The sequence below is a fragment of the Arachis ipaensis genome, chromosome B6, assembly GCF_059453495.1.
Source record: "Arachis ipaensis isolate K30076 ecotype BB chromosome B6, ASM5945349v1, whole genome shotgun sequence".
Taxonomy (NCBI): domain Eukaryota; kingdom Viridiplantae; phylum Streptophyta; class Magnoliopsida; order Fabales; family Fabaceae; genus Arachis; species Arachis ipaensis.
Genome location: NC_142441.1, coordinates 146,356,590 through 146,374,566, shown reverse-complemented (window position 1 = coordinate 146,374,566; position 17,977 = coordinate 146,356,590). Strand labels below are relative to the sequence as shown.

At 28.4% G+C, this 17,977-nt stretch overlaps 2 protein-coding genes across 21 annotated transcripts; one reads left to right on the top strand and one right to left on the bottom strand.

Moving 5' to 3' along the window:
* The first annotated feature begins 4,174 nt into the window (after positions 1-4,174).
* Positions 4,175-9,665, top strand: LOC107605372 (putative isoaspartyl peptidase/L-asparaginase 3). 19 transcript variants are annotated; one of them, XM_088489268.1, is made up of 10 exons: positions 4,194-4,297; positions 4,507-4,594; positions 4,708-4,755; positions 5,103-5,241; positions 5,449-5,620; positions 6,145-6,209; positions 6,331-6,723; positions 6,810-6,868; positions 7,100-7,204; positions 9,190-9,665. In XM_088489268.1, exons 4-10 carry the CDS (start codon positions 5,146-5,148, stop codon positions 9,407-9,409), a joined length of 1,110 nt encoding a protein of 369 aa, XP_088345394.1. In that variant the 5' UTR covers positions 4,194-4,297; positions 4,507-4,594; positions 4,708-4,755; positions 5,103-5,145; the 3' UTR covers positions 9,410-9,665. The 19 variants fall into 19 exon arrangements, with proteins under 19 accessions (XP_020960831.1, XP_016162733.1, XP_016162732.1 ...); XM_021105173.2 differs by having other exon boundaries at positions 4,708-4,786; XM_021105176.2 differs by having other exon boundaries at positions 4,708-4,790.
* Positions 9,666-12,356: 2,691 nt separating this feature from the next.
* On the bottom strand, positions 12,357-16,737 carry LOC107648507 (adenine phosphoribosyltransferase 5-like). 2 transcript variants are annotated; one of them, XM_016352344.3, is made up of 7 exons: positions 16,497-16,737; positions 16,255-16,365; positions 15,350-15,442; positions 14,928-15,077; positions 14,281-14,339; positions 14,102-14,177; positions 12,357-12,490 (listed from the first exon to the last, which is right to left on the bottom strand). In XM_016352344.3, exons 1-6 carry the CDS (start codon positions 16,588-16,590, stop codon positions 14,118-14,120), a joined length of 567 nt encoding a protein of 188 aa, XP_016207830.1. In that variant the 5' UTR covers positions 16,591-16,737; the 3' UTR covers positions 12,357-12,490; positions 14,102-14,117. The 2 variants fall into 2 exon arrangements, with proteins under 2 accessions (XP_016207830.1, XP_088347531.1); XM_088491405.1 differs by having other exon boundaries at positions 16,255-16,351; positions 16,497-16,712.
* Between the last annotated feature and the right edge of the window lie 1,240 nt (positions 16,738-17,977).

Sequence of the window (17,977 nt, the reverse complement as noted above, 5' to 3'; positions counted from 1 at the left end):
AATAATAATAATAATAATAATAATAATAATAATAATAATAATAATAATAATAATAATAATAATAATAATAATATACTTCTACTTAATATACTAAAGTTGTATTTTTTTCTAACCAATTGAAGTTAGGTGTCAATTTTTTATAAATTGTATTTTTTATATTACAATTAACATTTAATGAATAATGTATGATTATACTAATCTAGGAAAATATATTTATTATAATTATATAAAATTAATATTTAATACATTATCAACTAATGAAAGCGAGGTGTCAATTCTTCATGAATTTATTTTCTCTCTAAAATGAAAGTATTATTCTCTCTTCTAAATTTATTTAGAAAAATTAAAATTCCATGCTGAATATATGTGGCAAGTTAAAAAAAATAAGCAAGTTAATGGAATGAAAATATATTTCTATAACATATATAAGAATAATAATGTATATTTTTATTATATAAAAATTGAATTTCTGTACTTCATGATGGACGTGGCATACTTCTTAACATGTTTCTTAATTTATTTTTTATAACTCATTGAATACAATTTATTACAGTAAATTAATTATATCAACTAATTGATTTGATTAGGTATTTAAATATCACACAATTTATTATAATTTATACCAATCAAATAATTGTAATTTATTATATCAATTATTTTAATTCATTAATTTATAAGGTACATAATAACGTAGATGATTTGTTTTTTATACTAATTAAATACAATAAATACATATTAATTTAGTTAAAAAAATAATTGTCTCCTATGTTTTCCTATTTATTTTTTTTAATTCATTAAATCCAATCAATTATAATAAATTAATTATATCAACTAATTAATTCAATCAATTATTTTCTAATTTATTTTTTAAATTCAATAAATCAAATAAAATTAATTATACTAATTATTTGTATTGACTAATTGATTTGATTAATTCTTAAAAATATTTTTATTTAATTTATTTTATTTATTTAAATATAACTAATTAGTTATTTAATTTTATTAGGATAAATATCAAATTCTATTTCTAATATAAAAATACAAAATTTTATTCCTTCAATTTTTATTTTACCACTATAAAAGACCATATATGCTAGAAGAAAATATCATTCATTTACTAATTACTCTTTCATTGAGTAGCTTTTACAACAATTCTTTTTCTTCCTATGATGTGTCGTCACAAGAAGGCAACTATCAATGACACAAATAAGCACACACTCTTCAACTCTTGTGCTCATCATTCAGAGCAATATATGATATGTTATCATGTATGCATAAATAAAAAATATCCATAATTAAGCTTAAGTCATTTACCAATTTGTGTGGTATATTATAATGTGAAATTACTTTCAATTTGTGTTGTGCAATGGTATTATGGTTTAATTTAAGCTTTTATTTTAGAATTGTGTTATGATTTTATCTCATCATTTTCTCTTAGATATTAAGTTGATGTATTTTTATTTATTATTATTGAAGCGGATGTGATATAAAATTTGTAAAAAAATAAAAAACTCACATTCGATTTATTTTATTGTAGTCTTCTATTCTTCTATTTCTTTTTATTTTTTTATTTATTTTATTTTCTTTTTAAATATCATATAATTTATTACAATTTATACCAATTAATTAATTATAATTGATTAATATCAGTTAGTTTAGTTCATTGATTTATAATATACATAATAAAATAGATCATTTGTTACTTAGACGTTTATTTTTCTAAAATCTAAATTTGAATAATTATATTTCAGTTTTTGTTATAAACAAAATATTATTAATAATGAATAATAATTAACCACTTATACTTTTAATAAAAGTATTTGGATGATTTTTATATTTATTAATATTAATTATTGATTATTTTTCATAAATAAATTATATTATAATTTTATGTTAGTTCATAATTGATTAATGATTAATGTTCATGAAGCTATGTTACTCTAAATTTTATATTTTATAAATATTTTATTTAAATATAATTTTTTAACATAAAAATGTAGTATTTTTAATAATATCATAATTTTATATTTTTTAATTATTCTAAATGAATATTTTATCAAATACTAATTAAAGTCATTCTTCCCTTTGCTTTTACTAATCTATTATCTAACTATTATATAAAATTAAAATCGTATTAATGAATTTAATATTAAAGTTAATTTGGCTTTTTATTATTTAGAGTGTTTTTCAATCAATAATTTTATACTCCTTACTTTTTTTTCGGTTTCATTTTGAATTTTAATTTAGTACTCAAAGATAGTGAAATTCCATTGATACTGAAATAAAATTACAAAAGGGTCCATAGGGTAGAATAAGTAAAATAATATGATACCCACATTGCAACATCCAAATGAAACAACTTAGGATCTAAAATGTTTATCTTTCTCTTTCTCGCCATCTATTATATTATCTATTCTATCTATTTTATTATATAAAAATCGAATTTTTACCTTTAATGATAGAATAAACGTAGTATGCTTCTGCTTTATTTTGTTTAACTCATTAAAGGCAATTCATTATGATGAATTAATTATATCAACTAATTGATTTGAATAGATATTTAAGTATCACACAATTTAAAATTATGTATATTAATTATTTGATTTAATTTTTATGATATATAAATTTAAGGAATAAATTAAAATAAGATAATTATTACTTATTTAAATTGAATATAACAAATATAAATTAATTTAGTTAAAAATTTACTATTTTCTAATCTTCTATACATAAAAATGACAAAATAAAATTATAAAAATAATCTTTTTATCACTTTTGCTATTTTAATTTTATTTTTTTTGCTTTTTTTATGTATAATTTTATTTTATATTAACTTTGTTTATTTAATAATAAAATATACTCATATTAATTCTATCATATAATAATATATTAATCGAAAATTTTCAATAGCTATCAACTACATCTAATAGAATGACTGAGAAGTGAGAACTACGAGAAGTTAAACCCAAGTTCAAAATGCTAAAATAAAGAAAAGAAAACAGTGGATATATGATTAGAGAAAAATGTATAATAATGACAAAATATACTAAAATTGTATTTTTTTCTCCAACTAATAAAAGTGAGGTGTTAATTCCTCATGAATTCATTTTTTCTCTAAAATGAAATCACTATTTTTTTCTAAATTTATTTTAGAAAAATATATTTATTATAATTATATTACAATTAACATTTAACGAATAATGCATGATTATACTAATTTAGAGAAATATTTTTATTATAATTATATAAAATCAATATTTAATACATTATCAACTAATAAAAGTGAGGTATCTATTCCTCATGAATTCATTTTTCTTCCAAAATAAAAGTACTATTCTCTCTTCTAAATTTATTTTAAAAGAAAATCTTTATTAATAATTATATTACAATATTACAATTAGCATTTAATGAAGAAAAAGTCTAGGGGCCAGCAACTTTTTCAAATTCTTGCCAGCATATAACCAGCAAGAAAAAGTGAGCCATTGGATGAAATCTCACACCATTAAAACCATCATTGATGGCTATTTGATGGCTACAAATACCAAAAGTTGCTGGCCCCCTAACACTCCTCTTTAATGCATAATGCATAATTATAATAATTTACAAAAATAAAATAAAGTCCAGTCATTTATCTTCTGACTGCACACATGTGTAGAATAACTTTTAAAAAGGAGTCATGTATAGTAAATGCGCTCGATGATTGTAAAACTGTATACTAATATTGATATAATATTATTTCAGGTATATGTTTTGCAGGCATCAAAGAAAAGTGTTGAGTTATTTTTTAGTAAATTTAAATTATTTATTGTTTATTAGAGAATTTTGTGCATTAGAATTTTTTAATAATTTATTATTTATTTTGAGCTAATTTTGATATGTCCTTACTTGATAGTAAAACAACATATAAAAATTTGTTGGTGGGTCTAAGTATTATTAAGTTATTTATGGTAACATTAAGTATATATGTTTGATTTATTAAAGAAAGTAGATTACTAAAACCAATTAATAACTATTTTAGAGTTAATATATTTAACACTAGATTAAGAAAAACAAATAATACATAATATATTATATTTTTATTAATCAAATTATTATAATTTAAATTAATTTTAACAAAATAATTTAAAATTATAATTTTAATCTTATCACGTGCATGGCACGGGTTAATACACTTGTTTTTTTTCTAAAAAACATTTTTCACTTGTTCTCCCCACTGTCTGATCCTTTCCCGTTCCGAAACCCAGCCAGCCACCGCCGTCAGCCACTTCCGCTGTCCACAACCACTGTCTGCCTCCATGTAAGTACTGCTTTCTGCTTCCATGTGATCTCTTTCAAATCTTGTTTTTCTTCTCTGTTTTCCTTTGCTCATAAAAAAAGAGAATGGTTTTTGTTTCTTTCACCGAATCACTGTGTATGTGATTGATTCAATTTCTATTATAATTAACTCTTTAGTCACTTCTTGCTTCTCACACTCACATGAGTTGGTCCCTTTGCTTTTCTCTTTAGAACTTGGACCAACAATCTCCATGAGTCTCACTCAGCCATTTATCCCGTTAACTTGAAGTAAACTTCCATTTTGAAATTCCGAAGATTGGTTAGAAGAAATTGTTGTTGTTGTTGTTGTTGTTATTATTATTATTATTGTTTGGTTTCCCACGGTATCCTTGGCCTGCTACTAATCTTTTGCGGATCGGAATTCCATTAAAGGTTTGCTGAGCAATGCACAAGGCGAGATTCGCCCGCTTAAGCATGCGAGTGAGCTAAGCTAACCATTCGACCAGCCCAAGTTGGTTATTATTATTTATTATTTATCCCCAAAAGGTTCATAGTTATAATGTGTGATTTTAATCTTGCATAAACTGCCATATTGACCTGCTAAATATTAGTTCATTGGCAAAATAGTCCTTACTTTGGGTGGATTTGTCAAGCAGAATTGGGTAATGAATATGTGAAGGACTATTTTTTGGGAACTAATCTTTGGAAGGTCAAAATGATGATTTTACTATTGTGAATCCGTTGCCATTCCTAAGTATGACTTAGCTTCTTTTTTCTTCTTTTTATGATTTTTGACTTACTGAGATGCACATGCTTTCTTAATTTAGAGTTCTGGTAGCCTTCCCCTCAAGAGCCATAGAAGTTGTCTCCATGGCTATGCCTACAAGGGCCCTCTTCCAGGATTCGCTGCGATCCAAAAGCACTCCACTCTTCAAATTCATGTTGTTCCTCTTTTTACTGTCTATGGTATAGAACAACAAACTATTCTCTCATTGTTTGCAACTTCCTTTACCTTATTTTTGTCCTCTTCATTGGAGTGAAAGTGAAAATACCCTAAACTCAATACTTGAATTCACTAACATTGATCAGTTTCCTAGCTGGATTTCTCATTTATCAGTAAACCCTCTTATTTATTTTAATTTTTTCTTTGATCTCTGGCATTATTTCCACTAGGTGCTGGGACATGAAACTGTGGAAGTGGAGCACTACCCGCTGGTTGTGAGTACTTGGCCGTTTGTTGAGGCCGTTAGAGCTGCTTGGAAGGCTGCTGATGGTGGTTCAACAGCTGTGGATTCTGTGGTTGAGGGTTGCTCAACTTGTGAGGAACTGAGATGTGATGGAACAGGTGCAAACTGAAACTATTTCGAAGATAACTTGGATTTTTTTAATAAGTAACACGTTTTCTTTTTCCTCTTGGTTAATTGCTTGGTTGGGCTACTGATTGTTCTTCATCATATTTGTGTCATTGTGTATCGAATTTATTTTGATTAACATGTTTTTCATTTCTTATTGAGTGTTTGACTATAATAATACTTTACCTAAGAGGTTTCAGAGTGCACTATAAACAACTTGCTTCTCCTTTTGCTTTGTCGTAGAATATCAATTAGATTGCTTCAAACAACCAGTTTGTTAGATTGTTTAGCATTGCACACAATCTATGTATTTTTCTGCTTGATATAATAACTATTCAATTTCATTGGAGGATTTCATATCAATGATAAAGCTTGTTTAGTTGGGGATTTATTATTATTATTTTTTCAATTTTGTCATATATGGAAGGGGAAGAATAGATTTTGATGCTGTTCTCTATACTGAGATTTTCTCTTCTGGATTTTTTTCCCTGCCTTCTGCATATCTTATTCTAAAAAGTTGGTCCGGGTGGAAGTCCAGACGAGAATGGAGAAACTACAATTGATGCTCTGGTCATGGATGGGGTAACGACCAATTACCATGTTCTATAGTAATTGAATTTATTAGTATTCTCTCTTTTTTTGTGATACATTTTTGTGTATCGGCATGACTTTTGGTCTAATCTTCCTCTAAGGAGATACATAGGCGACTATGGAAGTAGGAGCTGTCGGTGCCATGAGATATGTAAAGGATGGAATCAAGGCTGCTAGGTTAGTAATGCAACATACTGAGCACACATTGCTGGTAGGAGAGAAAGCATCGTCATTTGCGATATCAATGGGTCTTCCAGGACCCACAAACCTGAGTTCATCAGAATCTATAGAGAAGTGGGCTAAATGGAAAGCTAATAACTGCCAACCCAATTTCTGGAAGAATGTCTTACCTGAAAACAGCTGTGGTCCTTATCGCCCGACAAGTTACCTGGAGCATACCGATGAAACGTGCTTGAAGACTTATCCGATGCAAACTACTGATTTAAGATTTCTTGATCTTGGTCATCGGATCCATGATACTATATCAATGGCCGTTATTGATAGAGTAAGATTTTCATAAGAAATAACATAAAAGTTTATTAACTTTTATGTCTCATATCGCCGATGCAAATAACTTTATATTTGGCATAGATGGGACATATTGCTGTTGGCACATCGACTAATGGGGCGACGTTCAAGATTCCTGGCAGGTATGCTTGTCAAAGCCAAAAATTTAAGCAGGCATATCTTTTCATTTCTTCAATGACTGGTTTTCTTTCTTTTTTAGCCAATTTTTGTCTTCCTTTTGTAAGATGCACTTGTGATTTATTTATATGTTTTCTGTTGTAAGAAGTGCATACTAACTCTCATATTTGCAAAACTTAATCTGTTATCTGGACTCTTCTTATACTGAAGTTTCTTTTTTTATTATTTGTTTACAGGGTAGGTGACGGTCCGATAGTTGGATCGTCTGCATATGCTAATGAAGAAGTTGGTGCATGCTGTGCAACTGGGGATGGTGACATCATGATGCGCTTCCTTCCATGGTACCATACTGCTCCAAACTCCATAGTTTTTAACTGGTGTAGATCAATATCTAATTTGAGTTGCCTTTAGTTTTATTTTATTTTTAAAATTCAGCAGTAAAATCAGAAGTGTTGCTCCTGACGAAATTTGGTCTATTCATGTAGAGAGAGCAATGTCTGATCTTTTCCAATATAAATTTAAGGCACAGAGATATGTAACAAATTGGCTTGATTCTGAAATGCAACAATGTAGTGCCATTCTGATAATACTAGTTCAGAGAAGTGTAAGAAAAGAACATAGCAATGATAGAGACACAAGCTGGAAAAGAATAAAAAATGTGTTATTCAATTCTGTACTCTAGAACCATTTTGATCTGCAGAAAAAGTTAGTATTTATAGAGGAGAAATGTTTTCTATACTTTCTTGCCCGTAGACTGAGCTGATATTCACGTCTTTACCATTGAATGGAAGTCATGGGTCATCAAGTTCACATGAAATTGGTCCCACACCCATCCAATGGTAGAGAAATGTTTGTTTGCTCTGTGTATAAAATAAAAGTCAGTACAAATAACAGATTTCTTTATAAAGACTCAAATTGAGTGTTTTCGAGAGTCTCTGTTGAAGTTCCTTATATATATATTCTTGCCTCCATTTCCTTATCAACCTTTAATACACAACCATATTCAATAATCGTCATTGAATTGCTAATTTTGTTTAAGGGAAATATTGGAAACCAACTTTTTCCAGCCACAATGAGCCAACATTTTTCTTTCCCTTTAAATTTCTCTCCGCTCCCCTTAATCCTTATTCATCCACTATTCTGTTGGCAGATTACTGGTTAATAAAAAGTTGGTTTCCTCATAAAACAGGTTACGTTATATGGAAACGATATGGAGACACGAGTTTGTTGGTATTTGGAAACTTTATAAAGGCAAGACTCTGTTGAATTCTTTTACAGCACACTTTCCTAGCCCGTTAAAATAAGTGAAAGTAAGTAGAGAATGAACAGAGTATTGAGGGAATTTAGAACTATATCTAGGCCTGACTCTGCTGGACTCTTTCATAGCACCCTTTTCTTTGATAAAACACTTGCCTCTGTACTTTGTAGTTGTTTGTACCTGATCTTGAAATTCGAACTCCTTGCAGTAGAAGCTTAGAAACTAGGACGTAGAAACAGTATAATTGAAGTTAAGGTATAACATGGTACTTCTGGCCACCAGAATGATTTCCATGACACTATGACAGTGAACATTACGTGGAAGCAAGTCGTCATTCATGATTGCATGTTATGATAAGCAACTTCATCTCCATGATATTAACCATGTGATTACATAAACATAACCTTAATGTTACGAAGCCTAGGATGCTTAGATGGACGAGTAGTCACACATGACTAGCTAGGATTAGGAAAGATTGCATCAGAGAGTGTCTTGCAGTGTCAAACTATTGAAAAGGTGATAGAATCATATCTTACATGGTATGAATATATTCAGAGAAGGTATGTCATGTAACGAGGAAATAATTAAAAGAGATCTAAAAATAAATGGTTTAAACACTGATGATGATTATGATAGGGTATTGCAGTGTCGTTTGATCGATATAGCTGACTCCATCTAATAGAGCAAGACTTAGTTATTGTTACAAATGTTTTTGACAACTTTGTTAAAGTTTGTTAATCTTGAGAATTTACCATTATGGTGAGCACACCTAATCCATCATCTGGAAATGTAAATGGAAACCCTTTTCCCCACTTCCATACAGCTTGAACTGAAAATAGACACTATTGTATTGGTAATTCTATAGTATGGTTTACACACAGATTTATAGGGCAATTTGCCGGGGTTTGATTCATATATCTAACTCCTCTTAGTGACACAAGGCTTTATTGTTATAGTAGTCATCGTCCTTGTGTAGTTACAGCTTTAGTTTCTAGTTTGTATGTGTTTCCTCTTAGTGTGTTTTCTTTTACAAATATCAAGATTAACAACAACCATATTCAATTTCAGTTATCAAGTTGTTGAAAGCATGAGGTTGGGAATGAATCCGGAACTTGCTGCGAAAGATGCAATAGGGAGAATAGCAAGAAAGTTTCCAGATTTTATGGGAGGCATTGTTGCCGTTAACAAAAAGGGGGAACACGCCGGAGCTTGCCATGGATGGACATTTCAATACTCAGTGAGGAGCCCTGGAATGAAAGATGTGCAAGTCTTTACTGTGCTACCCTGAAAGGTAGAACACTATTCAATAAATTAGCCTTACAATATTAAGGTTAGTTAGTAAATTGGGGACTAAAGTGTGAAATATTGGAATGTTGGAGAATTTGGTGTTTTACTTAGATGTGGGAGTATTCTGCAAATATGCCATACGCCAGGAGCAAATTGCAAATAACTATTATAAAGTATTAAAATACTTGATTTTGAAGTTTACCACGAGTGTAATTTCGTAATTTCACACGTTTAATAGTAAGGAGGATAGCTGCAAATGTTCATTGTTCATATTTCATTGTGCATAAGCCGTGAGACTTCGATTGAGAGGATCTTGCAGTTTTAGGATAATTTGAGAGTAAACTAAACTAACCAGTAACCACCACAAGCTTTGAGTGGTGCAATGGACACCGACAGTGTAGGTCGGTGGAAGGTTGTTGCGGCAGCGGCAGCGGGAGGGCAAAGCTGGCGGAGACAATTAACAATTGGATACTTTGAACAAACAAAAAGTTTATTCAAGTTGAAACTAGGGCAGCTGCACACTGATAGGATCGGATATAGTCTATAATTCTATTTGATCCGTATTGTACTCATCGGATCGGATACGATATTCGCATTTTTTCAAATTAGATCTGATTCTTGCGGATCGGATCGGATATCAGGTATATCCGTATAATTCAAAAAAATTTGTTTTAATGTCTTTTTTGGCTCTAGAAAATCTAGTTTTTCACCTGTTTAAGCCTATTTACTCCTAAAATATTAGTAATAAAAGTTCTCTTGAATAATAAAAGAAAAATAATAACACAAGATTTAAGTTTAATTATTCTAAGTTAAAGTAGAACATAAAAAATTAAAAACAAGATATTATAAAATTCATAAAACAACACACTAAAATTCATATCACATTAGGATTTACTTTCTTAAACTATACTATTTATATGAGACGTGCGAATATGCGGATCGAATCCGCGGATATCACTATTGCGGATCAAATCCGATCCAATCCGATAACTCTGCGAATCGGATAATATTCGTAAAATTTGAATCGGATGCAGATATGCATATATTATCCGATTCATGTGCAGTCTTAGTTGAAACCATAAAATGTACATATATTGTAGTGTTATCGTTGGTATGAACTACTTAGTTGGAATAGATTGGCAACTTTAATCTCACGCTAAATTTTGCAACATTAAAGCTTTGCACTCCACTTTCAAAATCAATGTGCTTTAGTATTTTTATTACTTTAAATTAATTAATGTTTAATTTTAAACTATAATTTTATATATCTTAAATAATTTTAACCAATCTAGTCAAATTAAACTAAACAAATTTTATTAAAAAAATTTAATAACCATTCATTATAGATAAAAACAATATATATATATATATATATAGAGTAATTAATTTAGTGTCTGTTTTTTAGTATATATATAATATTTTTATATATTTTTATTTGTTTTGAAAAACATTTTTTATGAAAAATTTTCTGATTTTTGCATAACCTTTCATGCAAAATTATAAGAAAAGATTGAATATTAATTTTTTTAGCTAATAATCAGCTAACATGTTCCTTTTTTTTTCTTTAATCTTTACTTATTCATTACTTTATTGACTAATTGTTAGATAAAATAGTTGATTCTTTGACAAAATCGTAAAATTATATATTCCCTTGATAAAAAACAAAATCAATGAATTTTCCCCCCAACTATAAAATAATATTGAACAAGTGTGACGATTATTGATTAGGTATAAGATATGAGCAGATGCTCTATAATTTGGATGCCAGACAATTGCAAGAAAAAATTGCTTAAAACTATGTCATATCGCTGCTATCACTAGGGGTGGCAAGCGGGAAAACTCGCCCCGCCCCGCCAGAAGCCCGCCATTTGGCTGGCGGGCTGGCCCGCCCTGCACCGCCTAGTGAGGCGGTCACAAAATCCCAACCCGCCCCGCCTAACGGCGGGTTGGCGGGCCGGCGAGCTAAGCCCGCCAAATATCCTGTTTTTTTTTTAACTATTAAATAATATATATAAAGATATAAAAAAAATCTCTTTTGTTTTTTACTTTTAACTATTATAATTTCTAAAAGTATAAATAAATTATAATTTTTGTATTCACAAACATTAAAGTCTTTGTAATTATAAATATCTAATAAACATAATTATAAACCAAGTTTTCATCCAAAACATAATTATAAATATTGTTTCCAAAACAAAATAAATATAATCCAAAACATAATTAACAATATTGTCTCTAAAACAAAACAAACATAATCTAAAACATTCAATTTTTATCTTCATTCTCTTGTAAGTTGGGTTGGGGGAAGTTAGATTTTGGTAAAAAAAATTGTAAAAATACCCCTTGCTAAAAAAATACTAAACCCGGCGGGGAAGTCCGCCCCGCCCCGCCAAAGCCCGCCAAAACCCGCGGTTTAAGCGGTGCGGGTTAAGCGGGCTTTTGCTATTTGACGGTCCCAATTTTCCAACCCGACCCGCCTTTTTTGGTGGGTTACGCGGGCCGGCCCGGCGGGTTTAGGCCCGTTTGCCACCCCTAGCTATCACCAACCACTTTTTGCCTTTGGATGAAAAAAAGTGCGTCTATATATTATTAAAATCAATTAGGTTGGATGTGAAAAAAAAAAATTATCAAATCAATTATTTATAATAAAATATAAAATACATATTAAAAATAATTTAAATAATACACATATTCACATACAATTATATAGTAGTTGATTTTCTGTATGCACATAGTATTTTTGTATTATGATTTAATTGTAACATTTGTCCTCAATATATTTGAATTTATTCAGTTTGTAATTGATGAAATTAAAATAAATGAATTAATAAATAAATAGAATTAATCTAATCAAATGAACTAATAGTCCAATATTCATTTTTTTATTATTTACATAAAACAAAACATTTAAAAATATAATGGACTTCCATGAAGCTACCCCTATAAACCGCCAAAATTTTCCATGAAGATATCTTTGTGAAGGGGCAGAATATATTAATAATCAGCTGAGAGAAGTATCTGTTTTCTCCAATGAATCATGTTTTTTGTGTGTCACCCGAAGAATAATAATGAAAAATCAAATCTGCATGAAAAGAAATCAATCAAAATCAAATCTCTAAGAAAGTTCAATAGGTGCCTAACTATCAAAAGACCAAATGAAAATGCAGAAAGATTTTATCTCTATGTAAAATATGAAATTAGTCAAAAACAAAGAAATTTAGAGCAACCATATTTTCGGCGCAGCATGCAAGTATTGCCATTAGTCTTAATCAAGAACTGAAGATCACAACCAAAAAGGGAAGCCTAAGAATGTGCTTCTATACTTCTTTTTTTCTTAGGCTGTACCAAACTGCAACTACTTCTTCGGAAATAGTGACAATTTTACATGACAAAGCGTCGCTTTTTATTTTTCGTGTGAGAGAAGGATGTATCTCAGAATGATGTGAGAAGAGATGAGTTTTACGCTGCTATGGCTTAAAGAAATCGGTGCCTCCGATTTGTTTCATTTTTTGAACCAACAATCACAAATCGGACGGTCCGATTTGTGTTTTTAAAAATAAAAAAAATTTTAATGTTGAAATCGGACCGTCTGATTTTTATTTTTAAAAATAAAAAAATATAAAATACAAATCGGACCCTCCGATTTGTAGTTTATTTTTTTCTTCAAACAAATCGGACCGTCCGATTTGAATAATACCAATAAAAAAACACCGTATCGAAGAAAAATACCTCATCTTCCAATAACAATGTATTACACATATATTTAATCAATATTAAAAAAAATTAGCCACAAAGCGTCTTCTTTTATAATTTATGTAATATTCTTTTTTTTTTTATCAAATTAGAGGATTTTATTTATTTTTTATTGAAAAACTATAAAACATGTACATATATCAATTTTTTAATAGATCCAAAAAAATAAAGAGACAATTAATTTCGAGAGAGAGAGAGAGAGATTATAATGTTGTAGTTCTATTTGGTTTGCACTATACTGCAATATCTGCAATTATTACTAAAAATTTGATTAATATAATATAACCTAATACAACGAATTAAAAAAGACAAAGATATCCTAAGAGTGGGCCAATTTAACTGAATTTAAAAAATTATCTAATAAATGAAGGATATTTGTGAAATCTTTTTAACCATATATATTCTTAAACAATGTAAAATTTCTTAAATCTAAGTATACAGTATATAAAAAGTATAATATATATTAATAATATATATTTTAATAATTTTAATCGTTAATTTTAATTATAAAAAGTATATAATATATATTAATTAAAATCAACGACTAAAATTACTGAAACGTCGGTATTTTAAGTATAAATTTAGATCTTTTAAATTTTAAATTTTTATTTTAGAAGGTAAAATATGATCTTTCATTATTAAATAGTTTTTCTCTTATATTTTTTCTTAGTCCTACTTATAAAATAAATATGAGAAATCACATTTTACTTTTTAAAGTGAAATCTAAAATTTAGAGGATCCAAATTCTTAAATACATTTAAATATTTTTTTATCCTACATTCATGATAATATTCCCAAAAAAGGGTCAAATCTACTAGCTTGACTAAACCCTAAAATGTTGAATTTCTATGCTAGTGGTATTAGCGAAATGGTAACTGTATGGAGTCAAAGTCATAATATGCGACGATTCTATAGATTTTCATAATCTTGTCTTACTTACCTCGGAAACAAAAATCTTATTGAAGACGCGGTTCCACAAGGAAATAAAGTGGTTTGCCATTCACGCTGCAATCATCCTGAAACCACAACCTCATTTCCATAATTCAAATATTCTTGAACATGGACTTTTTACCCTCTTCATTGGTGATCATAAAAAGGACTAAAGTTTTTAGTCATTACCTTAAAATGAGACAGACCAATGATACAAGCACATTCCACTACTTCAGCACCACCACGTTCTACGAAAACAATTTCACACAACCTTATATCATATTTTTTTTATTATTATTATTATTTTTTTATGGTGCAAACCATATGGAAAATTTTTAAATATTCTAAAAATAATGTTGTTCTAGTAATAATGTAATATTAACTATTAATATCAATTATCTATATATTTATGATTAAGATCTATGACTAAAACCAATGAAACACTAGTATTTCTAAAATATTTGATACTCTTCCCGATCTTATAGCATATTTGAGACAACATAGATGTAGTGTCATTTTCAAGTGTTTTACTCGACTGTTTACTATGTTTAATGTTTAAAGTCTTATAACTGCAAGCATATCATTGAGTAATAATGTAAACGTCTTTAGTCAAAAACGGATAAAACTTACTTTTTTATATAAAGGCTCAATAAAGCAAATTTGAATTATTTGGGCTAATTTTTTTTTGTCTCTCTATTTTAGCATTATTATAATGTAAAACTCTTTTACATTGTAACTACATAACAATTAAACTCGCTAATTAATTAAAGAAAAAAAAGAAAAGAATATTATATATAAAGTGGAAAAAATGATAATATTAGAAGGGTGGAAGTTACCTAGGAGAGTAATTGCTGCAGATAGAGTTCCACCAGTAGCCACCAAATCATCAATAACAATGGCTTTGTCACCATGTTTCACAGCACCAACATGCATCTCCAAACAATCACTTCCATATTCTAGATCATATTTTTCTGAAATTACTTCACCTAAATATGAACCACGAGTTAAGTAGCACCATTAATGAAACAGAATAACACAACTAAAAGAACAAGCATTATATGACAATGTAACTTAAAGCAAAAACTAAGCAACATGTTATGTCCTGCTTCTAAATATTGAATGCAAGCATGGTAGTTTTCAAAATCTTGTTCCATTCAAAATCGATATAATAGCTTAAGAACATATTTTCAACCCCATGGATGCTTTGGTTTCTCTGTTTCAGTCAGCTAATCAACAAATATTGATAGAACATATGTACCTGGTAGCTTTCGAGGTTTGCGCAAAGGAACAAACTTTGAACCAATGGCTAATGCTATTGAGGGGCCAAAAAAGAATCCCCTAGCTTCCACTCCTGCATATTAATCAAATAATCTAATCAAATTAGCACATAAGATTGAAGAGGGTCAACATCATTAGCAAAGAACATGGCCTTTTAGGTTATGTTTATTGCTTAGTATTTAAGACAGGACATACATACAAAGATTCTAAGACAGATGTAAAATGACTTTATTTCTGTTTTACAAGATTCTCTTTCTATTTCCCAATGTCTTGTACTGTATTTCTGTTTTACCTCAACTCAAGCAAAACCTTAATGCTTCTAAACAGAAAATCCCACATTGAAATGGATCCAGAAAACACAGTTCAAGGAATGCAACTATTGCTTAAGATCAATGCCATGACTGAATTCGTCTAAAATTGTTACTAATACTAATTGCTCAAGTGATACATTATACTACATGATGAAAGGAGATAAAATCACATAACATAACAGCAGGGACTAAGTGAAAAATTCAATTGACATAAAGAGTCATTAACAAGAAAATATTATTGTGGAATTGACAGCACAATGTTTAAAAATAAATAAATAAGTTAAAATAGAGAATATTGATATAACAGTTTCAAATATTCAAATAGAACAGGAACATGATTGATGCAGCCAGCAACTAATATGAATATCCTAGGCATTTGCTTCACCCTTTCTGCTACTAATAAAGATTCACATAATAATAAAATATAATTACTTTTCTTACAATAAGACAAAAAAAAAAAAAAGAAGCATAGGATTAAAAAAATACGGTTCTACGTTGTAATGTGTAATATAAAAAAGTAGTAATTAGTTGTAGGCAAAAAAAGAGAATGTCACAAAAAAATAAATAATATTACCGGCAACAATGGAAATTCCCATGTCTTTGTAACGATCAACAAAAATGTCAATTGTGTCCTTAAAAACCTTATGATCCAACAACAATGTCGTTATGTCCTGAAACATTATCCCTGCACTCATTTCATTATTATTATTCATATTTAAAAAATATATTATTGAAAAAAAGAAAACGCATACAAAAAAACTAGTCATGGATCTCTAAAAAACATAAGAGAGAATTATTAATATTAATTATTAAGACCTTGTTTGGGGAAGTGAGGAACGACTCTGATGGCTTCAGTGATGGCCTTGAGCCTTGGATCTTGTGGTTTTGGAGCATTGTGTTTGGAAAACATGTTTCTTTCTTGTTTGTGTTTTGTGGTTTTGTCGTTTGGAGAGGAAAAGTTAGTTGGGAGGTTATGTTTCTTTTTTACTTTTTTTTTTCTTTTTCCCTCGCAAACAGTTTCTGTGTGCAAAGTGATTTTGGAGCAATTTGATTTTGAGTTGTGAAACTGGTTAGTGTTTTTGAGCTCAACAAGAACACAGAACCACTTATATACACGCGATTGCAGCACCACGTGTTCCTCACGCGCACAAATTTTTTTTTCTTTTTTTTTGTTTTTTTCCGCTAATTTCTTTACTAAAATTTTGACTACAGTGGTCTAATTTAGACTTGGTAAAATTTTTTAGAAAAGTTTTGTATTTCTAGTGTTCTATTTGGTAAAGAAAAAAAAATTAATTTATAATTTAGAATTTAGAATATAATGTTAAAAGTTTATGATTTAGAATCTAAAATTTAAAATAAATAAAATAATTTTTTAAAAAATTGATTAATATTAACTAAAAAAATTAATTTTCTAACATTAAAAAATTAGTGCATGTTATGATGAAGAGATATAAAGATTCTTTTTTTATAATTAGTTAGATACTTATCTAAGAGAATGTGTTAGACTGTTAGTTTATGTTTATTAAAATTTTTAAATAAATTATATCTTTTTTTCATTCTCTTCACACATAATTTTTTTCCTTATATAATTCTCCAAAAAAATTATGCGCTTATTTTTAAAGCTTTTAAAATTAGGAGTGTCTTTATAAAGCATTTAAGGAGATATTTTTTAAAGTTAGTTTAATTTATACTTATCAAAATTAAAAATTTATTAATAAATATCTAAATTTATTTTTATATTTATGTTTATTATTATAATATTTTTAAATTTTAAAATTATTTTACTAAATATAATTATTATTTTTTGTATTTATAAAATTAAAATTAGTTTAACTTATTAAATATATGTGCTATATTTTTTTTTTAAATTATCTTTTAAAAACCAACCTTAATAAGATACTTTTATAATCCGCTCTCACCACTCACCAGTCATACCTCGTACATACCTCATTTTCAACTCCAATATAAAAACATTTATGTATGTATAATATTTATTTATTGAATATTTTATCGAGTACTTGTATATATAACATTAATCTATTAAAAACAAGAAAAAAGTAAATACTTGGATTTAGATTAAATTTTCTTAGATTCTCTTTCATATGTGATATGTAGCATTAATTTATTCAAAACAAGGAAGACTAAATAACTGGATGTGGATTAAATTTTCTTATATATTTTTTTTTCATAAAAATCTCCATTTTTATTTGGGGAGGGTAATTAACTATTTAGTCATGTGTTAATTATGTAAATAATGTTAAGGATTTTATTCTGTTTATTGGTGATATTTTTGTGCA